Source organism: Arvicanthis niloticus, chromosome 24, assembly GCF_011762505.2.
Source record: "Arvicanthis niloticus isolate mArvNil1 chromosome 24, mArvNil1.pat.X, whole genome shotgun sequence".
Classification (NCBI taxonomy): domain Eukaryota; kingdom Metazoa; phylum Chordata; class Mammalia; order Rodentia; family Muridae; genus Arvicanthis; species Arvicanthis niloticus.
The window spans coordinates 8,679,801-8,694,590 of NC_133432.1; the positions used below are offsets into that span (position 1 = coordinate 8,679,801).

At 50.7% G+C, this 14,790-nt stretch overlaps 1 protein-coding gene across 2 annotated transcripts in view; it reads left to right on the top strand.

The window, feature by feature from the left end:
- Window positions 1-3,112: 3,112 nt before the first annotated feature.
- The window catches only part of Fbxo21 (F-box protein 21), a 36,263-nt gene continuing 24,585 nt past the window's right edge, over window positions 3,113-14,790 (top strand). For both annotated transcript variants that reach the window (XM_076922588.1, XM_076922589.1), the window contains exons 1-4: window positions 3,113-3,390; window positions 4,194-4,329; window positions 6,315-6,409; window positions 13,071-13,192. In XM_076922588.1, the coding sequence (XP_076778703.1) occupies window positions 3,152-3,390; window positions 4,194-4,329; window positions 6,315-6,409; window positions 13,071-13,192 (592 nt within the window). In that variant the 5' untranslated portion in view covers window positions 3,113-3,151. The remainder of the gene's footprint in view (window positions 3,391-4,193; window positions 4,330-6,314; window positions 6,410-13,070; window positions 13,193-14,790) is intronic.

Here is a 14,790-nt window from a genome sequence, read left to right on the forward strand (position 1 = left end):
TTTGTTGTTGTTGTTTTGTTTTTTGAGACAGGGTTTCTCTGTATAGTCTTGGCTGTCCTGAAACTCACTCTGTAGACCAGGCTGGCCTCGAACTCAGAAATCTGCCTGCCTCTGCCTCCCAAGCGCTGGGATTAAAGGCGTGTGCCACCACTGCCTGGCGCATATCCATTGTCAAGAGCAGAGAGAATCAAATGTGTACATGCTTGCGCTCAGCTAGATTTCTCAACTCTTGCGCAGTTCAGGGCCCCCCTTGCCTAAGGATGGTGCCGCCCATAGTGGGCTGGGTCTTCTCATACCAGTTAAGTAACTAAGGCAAACCCTCCTCCATCCAAGACATACCACAGGCTAACCTACCATAGGCAATTCTTTACAGAGACTCTCCTCACTAGTGAATCCAGGTTGTGATTACTTTGAGAGTAAAAGCTAACTGTCACGCAGTCCATGGGTGATAATTATGAAGAATCTGCCACATGCAAGTCTCTGCCAAGGAAGTAAGAACCTGGAAGAGATTCTTCTGGTCCTGAAGGGGTGTCAGGCCAGAAGGGAAAGACACATGCTGAGCAAATGGTTATAGATCAAGCAAGGGATTATAGCATTGAAAACACAGGGGGGGCTGGGCGGTGGTGGTGCACGCCTTTAATCCCAGCACTTGGGAGGCAGAGGCAGGCAGATTTCTGAGTTCGAGGCCAGCCTGGTCTACAGAGTGAGTTCCAGGACACAGAGAAACCTTGTCTGGAAAAAAAACTAAAAAAAAAAAAAAAGAAAAGAAAACACAAGGGGGTGGGGAGGCAGCAATCAGAAGCCAAGCCAAGCCCTGGAGGAAGAGGGTCAGCAAACAGAAGGTTGGCTGAAGGTGTCTCCTGAGCACTGGGATGCACCAGGAGGGTTCTAGTGGGAGGAAGGGGACGGCAGCTATCTGGGCCCCACTTGGGCTGGAGGAGGAGAAAATGGCAGACAGGTGACATCTGTCCCTTTGTAACAATGTTAGAGATTTCAGATTTATTTCTAAGGACGATAGAGAACCACAGATAACTTGGCAGGATCCGCTGAGACATTTCACCAGGTTCTGACCCAGAACATCTTGAGTTGAGGGGAGTTCTCTACTGTGCCCTTTGTATACCAGCCGGTCTTTCTAATTCTGGTCAGGATCCACATTCTTGAGATTCAAGGACTCCGACCTTATGATATCGACGCTCCCATAGCACGGGATCTGACAGTGAACTGAATTTGGTTTTGTTTGCTTGTTTTTCTTAGAGGGGGGATGGGGATTGCTGAACAGGCAAAGGTTCTTGATGCCAAGCCCGGTGACCTGAGTTCCTTTCCTGGGACCGATATCCCAGGATGGAAGCAGAGAACAAACTTCTGCAAGTTGCCCTCCTATGTCTATATAAACACACCACCACACATGAGCACACAAAATAAATTAAAATGTAAATAAAAGCGTTACTAAAGATGAGACCCGAGGTTCTCCTCTGGCCTCCACACACATGCACACACACATGCATACACATACATGCACACATGCTCACACATACATGTGCACACACATGCATACATACATGCATACACACATGCATACACACATGCACACACACATGCATACACACATGCACACACACATGCATACATACATGCATACACACATGCATACACACATGCACACACACATGCATACATACATGCATTAAGAAAATAAAGCAGAGGCAAGCACTGAAAAAAACACACTCACACCTGTAACACCACCTGCTTTAGGGGGTTCAAATCCAGATTTTTGTTCTCTGTGACTCAGCCAGTGACTCAGGTTTATAAGCCTTGGTTTTCTTTCCTATGGAGTAGGTATGTATTTGGTAATTATTGTATTGCCAGTGAGGGCATATGTGTATGTCCTCAGATAATGAAGGGGTGTTGAGTGAAGACAATTAAAAACAGACACCATGAACACCTCTAATGTCACACTCGGCATTTGAGAGGCAGAATCAAAAGGATCAGTGGCTTAAAGGGACCCAGTCACACACAGGAGAGCTTCCCAGCATCCTCTGATTTGCCTGAAATCAGGACATAGATTCAGGGGTTACTATTATTCCCCATACCATCATAGGACTAGAAATAGGAGTTCCCCCAAAAACAAATAATAAGCTTGGCCCAGCACCCACTGGAGAGGGAGTTACCCTTGGAGAAGGCCAAATCCCTTCCAGGAAGTGCTCGGCATAAGAGTATATTACCATTTTCAACAGCTCCATTCAGGGAGGAATACAGTGCATGCCTAACCTGGACAAGCACCAGGGTTCCATCCCCGCACCACCACCTCTGAAGTCCATACATCACCACACCACCACATCTTGGTGGTGTTACCTGTATGTAATACAAGCTCTTGGGAGGTAGAGGCAGGGAGATCAGAAAGTCAAGGTCCTGCTCCAATACGTAATTCAAGACCAGTGTGGACTACATCAGACTCTGTCTCAAGTTGCTTTTGAGATCAGATCTTAATATAGATAGCCCAACTTTTGATCGCGTGCCTCGGTGTTCTCCTGAGAGCTGAGATTACAAAGTAAGCCACCATGCTCAGCTTTAACTCTTAGGTATTGTCACATAGAGAAGGTGGAGGCCAAAGGGCAACTTGCTTACGATTGGAATTCTGGTCAACAGGGCTTCCCTGCTGAGTCATCGCACCAGCTCCCCACTCCCACTTTATTCTCCTCCCTCCACCCCCCCAGGCAGGTTTTCTCTGTGTATCCTTGGCTGTCCTGAAACTCGCTCTGTAGCCTAGGCTGGCCTCAAACTCTGAGATCTGCCTGCCTCCACCTCCCAAATGCTGATATTAAAGGCCTGCGCCACCGCCTGGCCGATTTTGCGTGTCATCTTAGGCGTGGCAGCCATGCTAATCTCTGCATCGTTCCCGTTTTTAGTATCTGCGCTGGCCAAACGGGCACCCAGCTTTCATTTTTAAAATGCCGCTGGGATGGTCAGGACCCAAAACGCCCTTATCTGCGGCAGCGTTCGCCTTTGGGCTCTTCCCGGAGCTCCAGGCGGAGTGGGCGGGACCTGGGGTGGGCGGGTCGTTCCCCGGCCACGCCCCGGAGGGCGTGGCACGGCTTCTTAGGCTCCTATCGCGCGCGCGCCCGCGCAGCGGCCCCTCAGGTACGCGGACAAGATGGCGGCGGCAGCGGGGGACAGCGCTATGGAGGTGGTGCCGGCGCTGGCCGAGGAGGCCGCGGCCGAGGCGACGGGCCCCAGCTGCCTGGTGCAGCTGCCGGGCGAGGTGCTGGAGTACATCCTGTGCAGCGGCTCGCTCACGGCGCTCGACATCGGCCGCGTGTCCAGCACCTGCCGTCGGCTGCGCGAGGTGTGCCAGAGCAGCGGGCAGGTGTGGAAGGAGCAGTTCCGGGTGAGGTGAGCCGACCGCTCCGTTCCCGCAGCCCCTCGGCCGGGGCCTCGCGTGGGCCCCACCCCGCCACCCTCCGGCCCGCGCGCCGCCCGCTCCAGGCCCGCTTCCCGCGGCCGCAGACAAAGGCCTGGGCCGGGGCCTCCGGAGCTCCGATGGGGTCGCGTCAGCCGCCGGCGGCCAGGCCTCCCGCTCGGCCCCGGGGCTGCGGCTTCAACGCGCCTCCCGGCTGCGGGAGGACGCGCATCTTTTGTGGCCCGCTGGGTGCAGGATGTTTACGTGCAGGCAGCGTTGCGTGCATTCCGGGCTCGTGAGGATGCCGGCATCGGACCTGCCATTCCAGCTCGTGACCTTGCGGGTGGAGGGGGGGGGGTGATGTCCATCCATCTCCCTTCTCCACAGCCTGGGTCTCCCGTTCCGTGATAAGACCTCCCCCCGACCCCCCCCTTTTTTTTTTTTTTAAATTTGCAGAAGTGGGGGAATCAAATGCGATGCGGCCCGGGGTTTGCAGGGCCTGGTGCTGAGGAGGCGCGCCATCGATGCGAACCGTTAGCATCGCAGTGATTGTGGCCATCACAGAGATTGGGGCGGAGGGGGGTGGGATGGCGTGGGGGGGGGGAAGCTGGTGTTAGAAACACTGCCTTCATGTCGCCACGCCAAGGTCACTGCATCTGAGTCGTGAGGGAATGCATGCATACGCTATGGATATTGCAACTAGAGCCAGGTCCCCCCTCCCCTCCCTTGCCCGCAGACTCCTCTGTGGTTTTTGCAGTCCCTGCGGAGCTGAGAAGGGTGTTCTCTCTCCTTATAGGTGGCCCTCCCTGATGAAGCACTACAGTCCAACTGACTACGTCAATTGGTTAGAGGAATATAAAGTCCGGCAGAAAGCTGGGTTAGAAGCCCGGAAGATTGTAGCCTCCTTCTCCAAACGGTTCTTTTCAGAGCACGTAAGCATCTGTTATGTGGCTCAGGCTTGGTCATGCTCTGTGTATGTGTGTTTGTGTGTGTGTGCTCGCGCGGGCGCGCGCAGGCAGGCAAGCAAGCAAGCAAGCTCGTTCGTGTGCCTTAGCTTCTCAGGTCTTATTCCTATTTTTCTTTTCAGTGCTCACACAATCCCTTGCTTACATGGTTATGAGAGTCGTCGTGCCCTCTCCCCTCCTGTCCAGCCACACGGAGCCGTTTGTCCCTGCTAGCCCTACTTTTTTAAGCCAGAGGGAGTGAGGTGTTGAGGAACGGAGAGGGACACAGAGGGCGGTGTCCACTAGGTCCAGATAAGCCTTATTTCTCTCTTCAAGACTGTTACACGCTTTGTGCAGCCGCCGACGCGTGATCTGAGAATCATCAGTGTTTGAACACTGTCAAGCTCTTGGGCTTGTTTTTCCCAGGAAGGCTTGCAGAAGTAAATGCTGCGTTATTTGTTCAGGAACCAAGGTTAAAAGCTGCCCGTAGGTCAGTTCCATTGTCCTCCTCCCCCCACCCCCAAAAAACTGCCTGGCATCCGCTGCTCCTGGCCATTCAGCATTTTTCTTATCACTGTGGCTCTTTGTTCTGTGAGAGGAGTTTCACTGTGTGGCCCAGGCTGGCCTTGAACTCCTGTCCAGCCTCCTGCGATTCCAAGTAGGCATCCTCAGGCCTGGCTTGAGTTGTGTGTCGCTTTTCTGTAATGACTGAGGTGTGTATTTCTTTTCTCATTTGGGGTCAGTAGTCATTTCCCCCTTGTCCAAAGTCTCCCATGGAAATCGGTGTCCATTCCATTCACTATTTTTTGCAGGGCTAGGAAATTGTCCCCTCCCGTATTTCTAGTCCCTGCAGATTGTGCGTCGGCCAGTCAGTGTAGCTGATGTTACTTGTTTCGTTCTTCTAGGTTGACAAAGGTTATTTCTGATTTTTCGCTCTGCTGTTAGTGGAGTTTATGAACAGCGTTTTCAAGGTGTTTCGGGGTTTGAAAGGGCAGATCTGAATTTTGAACACATTTTGACTCAGTCCCCTATGGGAACTACAAATAGACATTCCCCGATTTGCTTATAGAAATGCCCATTCACGGCAGAATGAACCAAGGTTTTGTTCAGGCTGGAACAGTGCCCCAGCTTAAGTGTGTGCACACACAGGTGTTTTGGTACAGGGCATGTGGGATACAGTTAGTCACAGGCCACTGATTCACAGGCTCGCCTTGTGATCCACCTGTTTGTGTGTGCTTTTATCTAATATTGATGGATCGGTGAACTTTCCCCTCCTCTTTCCCTGCGACACTACTTACTTAATTAGAATGTGAGGTGGACTTTGAACGCAGCAGGGGCATACTTAGAGGTGGATTCATAGATGGGTGATCAATTTGGCTCAGCACACTGGTTTTCTTGTTTTCTCCACGTGCACGCAAATCAACCTGAAAAACTGGCTGTTTTCAAGAGGGAAACTGGGGAAAATCCCAGGACTTTAGCCTGAGAGTCTTAATGCACCACCGTCTCTTAGCACATGTAGCATCAACTTAACACACATGTATCTCCACCTAACAGCCGTCGCACCATTACCTCAGCATGTGTACGCGTCCATCCCAACACGTGCACCACTGCTGCTGCATAAATGTGCCATCACCTCAACGTGCAGAGCAGAGTACACAGGAGGAGCCTCAGGAGCACCTCTACCTGGGGCTTGTTATGCCTCTGGCCCCTCCTAATTGTGTGTCTACACATGAGGACTCAGCCATGTGGGCTTAGAAACTCAGACTGTGTGAGGCCACAGCCACAGGTACCAGGGTCTGAATGTGCCGTGGCTGCCGTGTTGCTTTCTGTCCTGGAGGCCCTAGGAGGAGTGTGTAGGAGCCGCTGCCACTGCTCCGTGTGTGGCCTCCCTCACTTGGGGCTCAGCTGTGTGTCTGCCAGGGTCAGCCATGCTAACTCATGATTGAGGCCTCCTGTGTGTGTCTTCTCCATAGGTTCCTTGTAACGGCTTCAGTGACATTGAGAACCTTGAAGGCCCAGAGATCTTTTTTGAGGATGAGTTGGTGTGCATCCTAAACATGGAAGGAAGGTAAGCCACAGCTTCCTTGGGGTCGCCACCATAATAACTGCAGAAGGAATCACTGTGGTGTGCGTGGAAGAGCCGTGTGTCTCCAGATACTTTACGTTATGCCACAGTTAGGTTTTGAAAAGCTTTGTGTATGTGCATGCTCAGTGTGGACAATTGACCACTGCCAATCCCTGCAGCCATGAGTTCCTCATCCATGTACTCAACAAGCCTTGGCTCAGAAATACCAAGGATGCCATGCACGAGGCTCACACTTGTAATCCCAGTGCTCAAGAGGTCGGGGCAGGAGAATCAGCAGCTTTGAGAGCTGCACAGTGAGTTTCAGAACACCCTGGGAATCAGAGTAAGACCTGGTCTCAATAAAGTCTAAAAAAATGTCAAGAGCAGGGGAGATCGTCAGTGAGGGCCCAGATCCGAGCCCCCGTGTCATGCCATGGCTGTCCTAGTGCTAGCCTTGATGGCCACCAACTTAGCCACATGGAGAGCACCAAACTCCAGGGAGAGATTGTCTCTAAAGCTAGTGTGTATGGCTCCTGAGGAATGACACCTTCAGTGGACTTCGGGCCTCTAAGTACACGCATGTGTGGTTTCCCTGAGCACATGCAGACCTCTCTTCTTGTAGGTGTCTAAATAGTAACTCCCTGCTTGGACTTAGTAATGGGGGGCTGATTTAAGGGGCGTGGGAGGGTGATCTTGTGTTCTACACAGACACAGTCCTGATTAAGAAGAGCCCCCTGCAGGCTAGAGAGACAGATGACTCAGTATGAATTGCTCTGCTGTACAACAGACCTGACTTCAGTTCCCAGCACCCATGTTGAGTGGCTCCTAGCTGCCTATAACACCTGTGCCACATGATCTGAACCCTCTTTTAACTTTCTCGGGCAACTGTGGACACATCACTTAAAATAAAAATGACCCCTTATCTTTTACTGTTGTTTAGAATGGGTAAGTTTTATAATTTCTGCTGGAAAGCTTAATTTCCAGTACATCAGTGACTTGCCTTGGAGCCTAACCTGTAGGAAAGACCTTCTGTTCTAAAAGCCGAGATAAAAATGTCTGGACCAGAGGACAGAGTTTCATGGGGGTTTGTGGGAAGAAATGACGTGTCCCTGCTTAGTGCCTGGGAGCCTCCCCTGATCCCCTGACCTGTCTGTGTGTAGGTTTTTGTGTATACTGGACTGTGCACTGGCAGGATTGTGTGGCCTTGTAATAGCCGTTAGGCACAGCATGTGTGCGGTGGTGCGTGTGTGCGGTGCACTTTTTGGCTTTAGTTTGTTTGTTGGAGGTGAACTTTTTCTTATTTGCACTCTTTCCCTGGCCTTCCCACTCCCTGCTATTATGTTGGCCTTTCCTGACTCCAGCCCTGTAGTTTTGCTTTTGTACTGTTGAATGTCAAACCCAGAGCCAAGTGATCACTCTGCCCCTGAGCTCTCAGCCTCGCCTGTGTGTTTGTTTGCTTGCTTGCTTAATGTGCATTGGAATTTTGCCTTCGTGTATGTGTGTCAGATCCCCTGGAACTCGAGCTACAGACAGTTGAGAGCTGCCATGTGGATGCTAGGAATTGAACCCAGGTCCTCTCGGAGAGCAGCAGTGCTCTTAACTGCTGAGCCGTCTGTCCGGCCCCACTTGTGTAGTTTTTGACAGTGACCTGCTTTGGCTTGTTTTATCCTAACTACATGACAAGGTGGGGAGGGATTGTTGTCTGACAGAATTGGGGCTGTGTGAGAGATAGAGCCTTCTCTGCTTTTCTCGAAGTTACAAGAGGTCTGTCCCAGTCGGCTCTTACTGGAGGAGTTCCCTTAGGTAGCAGCTACCCTCGGTCTTCCTGGTCTCCCTGGCTGGTGGATAGTCACTTGCTGTACCACAGTATCTACTCTCTAGGCTTCAGTTCTTGGGAATAAGTTTCCTAGGTCAGAGTGTTGCAGTGTGTTGAAAAATGTGCAAAAACTTATCACAAAGATGTTGGGTTTCTCCAAATCCATACCCAATGCAGTGGTGCTCCAGGCAAGCAAAGTCTGAGGGTGAGATGGTCTTTATTGTGTTGAGTTGTTTTTCAACCGGATAATGTTGTCATACGATAAATACAGAAAAGTAAGTCTACAAGAAGAGCCAGGAAAAAAAGTGTTTAAATAAGTGTCATGGTAAGTGTGCACTGTGGGTTAGTAGGGCAGACTGTGAGAGAGCTTGTGATCTGACCAGAGCTCTGTGGAAACAGCTGTGAACAGAGGGATGCAGGAGAGGAGCCCAGGAAGAGATGGAGGCAAACTGGTGAGTAGGGAGTACTGCCTGGAACCGGATACGCAGCTGGGATCCAGCAGCTCAGCCTTCCACTCAAAGCTTACTGTGCAGAGTGAGCAGCTGACACTAACACTGGCTGCCAGGCCAGGCTGGGAAGCCATCGGTGTTCTTCAGAGGCTGCCATGACAGGAAAAGGAAGGCAGGCAGCACTTTTACGGAGAATGACTCTGCCTGGTCCATTGACCATCATGGGAAACACCTTGGAGTTCACTCTCCAGAGGAATGTTAGAATCCGCAGGAAAGGCTGCTTTCTCCCACTAGTCAGGTCATCAGAAAAACTGAAGTTGTGTAGCCTGGAAAGTATGGATTAGTAATTGTGTTCAAAACAAGGTTGAAACAACATGGCCCTTGGTGGGACTCAAGTGTAATGGCAGGGAGTGTTGTGCCTCTTAGAATGTTTGGAGTAGCCAGAATGTTTGGAGTAGCCAGCCTGCATGGTGACCCTGTTTGCATCCATTCTTGTGGAGAGCACAGTGGGGAGCAAGCAGTTTCTGTAGATACTCAAGTGCCCCTCTCTGAGTTTGTGATGACTGCACCTGTACTGTTCTGCTTGGTCTGCAGAAAGCCCAGCCTGCGGGACTAGTTTACCACAGTGCCTTAAAGAGCTTTTATTGTCCCTGAGAAAGTGGCTTGAGGGGCCAGTGCCCAGCGAGGCACTTGTAATAAAGTTACTGGATTTTAGAATCAGAAAGGGCCTTTGGGTATCCAGGCAAAATAGAGCAAAAGAATGGCTGTATCCTCAGACTTCAACACCAGCACTTTATGCCAGAGGAAAAAGGTATTCCAAGATGTAAAGAAAATGCCAGCCAATGATTTTTATATCCAGCTGAATTGACTTCCAAGTCTAAAGGCTAAAGACAAATGTGTCAACTTGGAAGAAAGCAGACTTTGGGCTCTTTCTGACACGTCTGCTAGAAATGGAGTTCAGAACTCAAAACCACAGAGATAGTCTGACTCAAGCCTACCGGTGAGCACCAGATGTATTAACTCAGTCCTAACTCCAAATGCAACCTGCCCAGGAGACAGAACTATGTGTGCTTAGGGCAGGAGCCCTGATTAGAGTTCCTAGCTGGAAGAACACCAAGCTGGTTCAACACATAAAGACACCTGCTGCCAAGCCTGATAACCTGAGTTCATCCCTGGGATCCACAGAGTAGATCCTGCAAGTTGTCTTCTGACTGTCACATATGCCTCACGTGCATTCACATGGACATAGATGGACACACACACGCTCACACACTTGTCCACACAATAACAAACCTAAACTTGTTTTTAATAAGAGAGGAAATTGAGCAGTGACCATGGAGATATCATATGCAGAATACTCAACGGCTTTCATACTCAATTGACAGGACAACTGTTCATTACACTCTGGCCAGGCCTGTGTGTAAGATGAAAATATGTGGTGAAGCCAGTGAGGACCATCCTGTTGTCTCATGTTGTGAGGGGCAGAACTGTTGAGGAGTATGCATACACACAGGCAGAAGGAGTCAAAGCTGTGTACCTTCGAATCTGAATTGACAATGTCAGTGTGACCTCATGACCAGCCAAGTAGGCATGGCCGTCCGTCCTGCTTGCAGACTGCTGTCTTCAGCTATTGCTTTCCCCAGTGCAAGCCAGGGTTGTGGAGAAATGGCTGCTTCTCAAGCCTGTGTCAGAAATGTACAGGATGAGCCCAGAGCTTCTTGGCACCTTAGAGCCAAGTCATCACTACTGCCGTCAACCTCTCCCTTCAGTGTGAGGCCTGCGTGAGGTATCTGTGGGCCGAAGGTGTGCCAGCCAGGGCGGCAGCCTGGTGGGGGCAGTTTGCAGCAGACCGTCTCCAAGGCCATTGCTTAGTCTTTGAAGGAGACTCAGGACTCGTCGATTGAAAACATGAGTGGCAGGGAGTCTGAGCACTTCTGCTGTGTTCTCTGCACCTCACACTGTTAGGAAACTAGAGAATGGGGGGAGGAGTCTGCCTGCAGACAGCCTCACTAATCAGTTTGGAAGGGCAGGTTCAGTAGCCACACCTCTAAGGAATTAGACCTGGGCAGTGAGCAGCAGTTGCCACTGGTCTCACAGCCCTTGTCACCACCTCCATTCTATCTTTTATCTTTTTTATTAAGGCAGTCTCACTGTGTAGTCCAGGCTGGCCTCGCTTGCAGCCCCTCCCTGCCTCTGCTTCCTGAGAGGATCATAGACACAGGCCATTTTTTTTCTTGTGGTGACGGGAAGAGCAGGCTGGAGAAGCATCCACTATGGCTGTGTGCCCACAGGTGGCTTTGGATGGAAGACTGCTCCACCTTCTTGGGTAGCATCTAGCCACATACCTCATGGAGCCTGTCCAGCCAATCCGTTGTGTATTTTATTTGTTTGTCTTGTTCATCAGTGTATACTGGAGCACAAGAGTATACATGTGGTGGTCAAAGGATAGCTTGTAGCAGTTGGCTTTTCTACCAGTATGGATGGTGGTGATCAAAACTCAGGCTTGGTACCTTTCTTACCAGTCTCTCCATCTGCTCTTTAATAAGAAATTCAGAGCAAGTTAAAGCTTATGTGAAATTATTTCAAATGATGAGAAACTACTGTTAACGTGGGAAACAGAGGGGCCCCTGTAGATGACAAGGCCTGAAGATTCCTGAACAGTTTAGGGTTGTGTGTTGGTGCTCACACTGGAGTAGTGGTTCTCAACCTGTGGATGACGACCCCTTGGGGCATCAAACGGCCCTTTCATAGGAGTTACATATCAGGCAGCCTTTGTACCAGATATTTAAATTATTATTCATAGCAGTAGCAAAATAACAGTTGTGAAGTAACAATGAAAATAATTTTTGGTTGGGGCTCACCACAAGATGAGGGTACATAACATGTATCAATACACAATGTGTATTAAGGCGCCACAGCCTCAGGAAGGTTGAGAACCACTGCTCCAGAGGGACAGGGTTGGAGAATGGCCACATAGGCGTGAAGTGTGACTGTGGTGTGATGTCCCAGAGTTGTGTGTCTCGCTCTGAGTAGTGGATATGGTATTTGCTTCTTTTGTTTTGTTAAAGAGACCTTTCCTTTCTGCAGCAGAGGTTAAAAGAGCAGGTGGAACAGACAGCTCTATGGAGTGCCACTGACCCCTCTGTAGATGGAGAGAGAGGATTTCACTGCTTCTTAGAGGCTACACCTTAATCCCACCTTCCACTTAAGCACCTGAGGGTCTAACAGCCCCAAATCACTGCCTTCACAATCTCCTAGGTAGCGATAAAATGCCTAAGCTGTTTATCTTGGCAGGAAGTGGGATGCCCGAGGGGAAATGCGGTGTGAGGTAGAGTGTGAGGGGTTGTGGGGCAGCTTTAAGGTAGGATGGGGGAGGCCTGGCTCTGAACAGAGAGCCAGGAGAAAGTACAAGAACAGACTGCAGGCGTCCTTCCGGGCAAGCAACATTCCACCAAGGAATAGAAGTGTCAGGTGACACAGCCAGGCACAAGGCTGGAGCAAGAACAGTTGGAACTAAGATCCAGAGGCAAGCCAGGCAGTGGTGGCGCACGCCTTTAATCCCAGCACTTGGGAGGCAGAGGCAGGTGGATTTCTGAGTTTGAGGCCAGCCTGGTCTACAGAGTGAGTTCCAGGACAGCCAGGGCTACACAGAGAAACCCTGTCTCGAAAAACCAAAAAAAAAAAAAAAAAAAAAAAAAAGATCCAGAGGCAAGGAGGTGCGCTGGAGAGATATCACCTTCTAACTAGAAGGTGAGCTTTAGTGTGAGGAGGTAGACACAGTAGAGAACTGGGGCGGAGCCATGCCCTTGTGGATGAGCGCATCACTGGGACCCTGGACTGCTGCTGAAAAGGGTGAGAAAGGAGAGCGTGGAAGGAAGCAGGAGCCGTGCAAGAGGAGGGCAGTGAGACACCCACAGAGGCTGGGCCAGCTTGCCAAATTAGTGACACAAACTTATGAGAGGGTGTTGGGAGAGGAGGCCAGAGGCCTGACCCCCACAGGCTGGATAGCTCGCCGTGGCTCAGGAAGGTGACTGAGAAGGAAGGCTTAGGATGCCCCAGTGATCCAGGCAGGTGTGAAGTAACAGTTGAGGGTGCAGGTTTGAGTTCTTCAGAAAACCTCTTCTGGGAAGTAACTTCTGGAAAGGTGGTCAGTGTGGATGCACCTGAAACCATGAGGCTAGAAGGACTCCCTGAGGGCACCAGGCACAGAAGAAGCCTGAGCCCTGAGTGTTGGAAGCAGGCCTGGGGACCAGCACAGTGCACTCACTTCCCAGGATATGGAGGGTCTGAATGTCTGCGTGCCAGTGGACTGGTCAGTCGGGTGCATGTGTGCATGTGTGGGATGTGAGGGGGACACTGGGCGGTAAGGTTCTCAGTGGCTTGTCTGATTGCTTTCCAGAAAAGCTTTGACCTGGAAATACTACGCAAAGAAAATCCTTTACTACCTTCGGCAGCAGAAAATCCTCAACAACCTCAAGGCCTTCCTGCAGCAGCCCGATGACTACGAGTCCTATCTTGAAGGTGGGTCTGTCTGTGCCTGCGGACAGGGGTCTTTGGAGGCTGGGCAGCCTTTAAGAGCCTGCGGCAACTGTTCTTCCAGAGAGAGGGGAAAAGAAAGCCATTCCAGTGGGCTTCAAAAAAGGCAGACAACACTCAGACTTAGAGCAGAGATTCTGAGTGCAGCTTCCCTGTCAGCTCAGGTGATCTAGTGTCTAGAGAGTCATCACTGCCTTAGTGACAGTGAGGGCTGGACGCTCAGTAGGGAAAGTGCTTGCCACACAAGTATGAGGAATTGATTTCAGTCCACAGAACCAGTGGAGAAAGCCAGACTTGGTGCATACTTGTAAGCTCAGCACTGGAGAGAGGGAGGCAGGGCACTATTGCAGTTCCCTGGCTAGTGAGCTTGGCAAAAACAAGACGAACCACTTCCAAGAACGATGCTGAGATTGACCTCTGACCTCAACACACAAGCACCCGTGGGCCTGCAGATTGACCTTTGGCTAGTGAGATCAGTTCTTGCTGTTCAAAGTTGTAACTTCAGATGTCAGCTTGCCCGTATTTACCTGTGTCCCCTGAAGCAGTTGGAGATTAGTGAGGATAGGCAGCTCCGGGGGAGGTGTGGCTCAAGTGGGCGTGACTTTCCCCCTCTGATTCTGGGTAACGTCCTACAGTTCTCTAGTCTCTCAGCCAGACTCTGAGGAATCCTGGCTTTCCCTGGGCATCACTGCCTGCTGCCCTCCAGTCAGCCAGCCTGTTTGACCTGCTTAGTCCCCGTCACTGTGGGGCCTGCCACGGGTTTTCAGAATGGCTGCTTAGTTCCCAGGCCCTCTGTGGTCTGGACCTCCCCTAACTTCACACCTTTCCAGACTGTGCTTCAGAGTTCTGCTCCTGTATCCAGGCCTTTGCCTGATGGGTGTCTAGAGATGGATGCTTGGCTTCCTCCTGGTGTCAGCCCTCTTCCTGCAGTCCCCTCAGCCCTTAGCTCAGGGTTCACTTGTGAGTTTCAGCTGACTTCTGCAGAGCCCACTGGCCCAGCAGCTGCAGTGGCTGTCACACCCCAACTGTGTTAAGAGTATTCATTGTGTTTCTTTGCTTTTTGTTTTATTTTGTCTTTTTTAGACACAGAGCACAGCCTAGCCATCAGCTTGTCTTCTTATGAGTGCTAGTGTGCCCAGCCCTTGTAAGGAGGCTTGCTATGTTCCAGGCCCTGGAGTAAAGATTGCCACAGCTCCCAGTGCCTAGTGGAGATATGTGCTAACTGTGAGAGGCTCCATTGTTCTCTCAAAGGTGGTGGAAAATCTTGTAATAAAATGAAAAAAAAGTCATAGCCCTCCTATCTGCTTTGACCCTTACTGGAGCTGGGAATTAGGCTGTCTTTTGAGGGGTTTGTTGTTACTTTCTTTTGTTTGAGGCAGAGTCTCACTGTGTAGCCTTGACTGCCTGTGTTGACCAAAGTGGCCACAAAGACAGAGATGACTCTGCCCCTCTGCCCCTCTGCCCCCCTGCCCCCGTCTCCTGAGTGTAAGATTACAGGTGTGTGCCTTCACACCAGCTTTTAGCTTATTTAAGGGTTCAGAATAGCGAGACAGTCTTTGTTTTCTGTAGATTATATTTGAAAG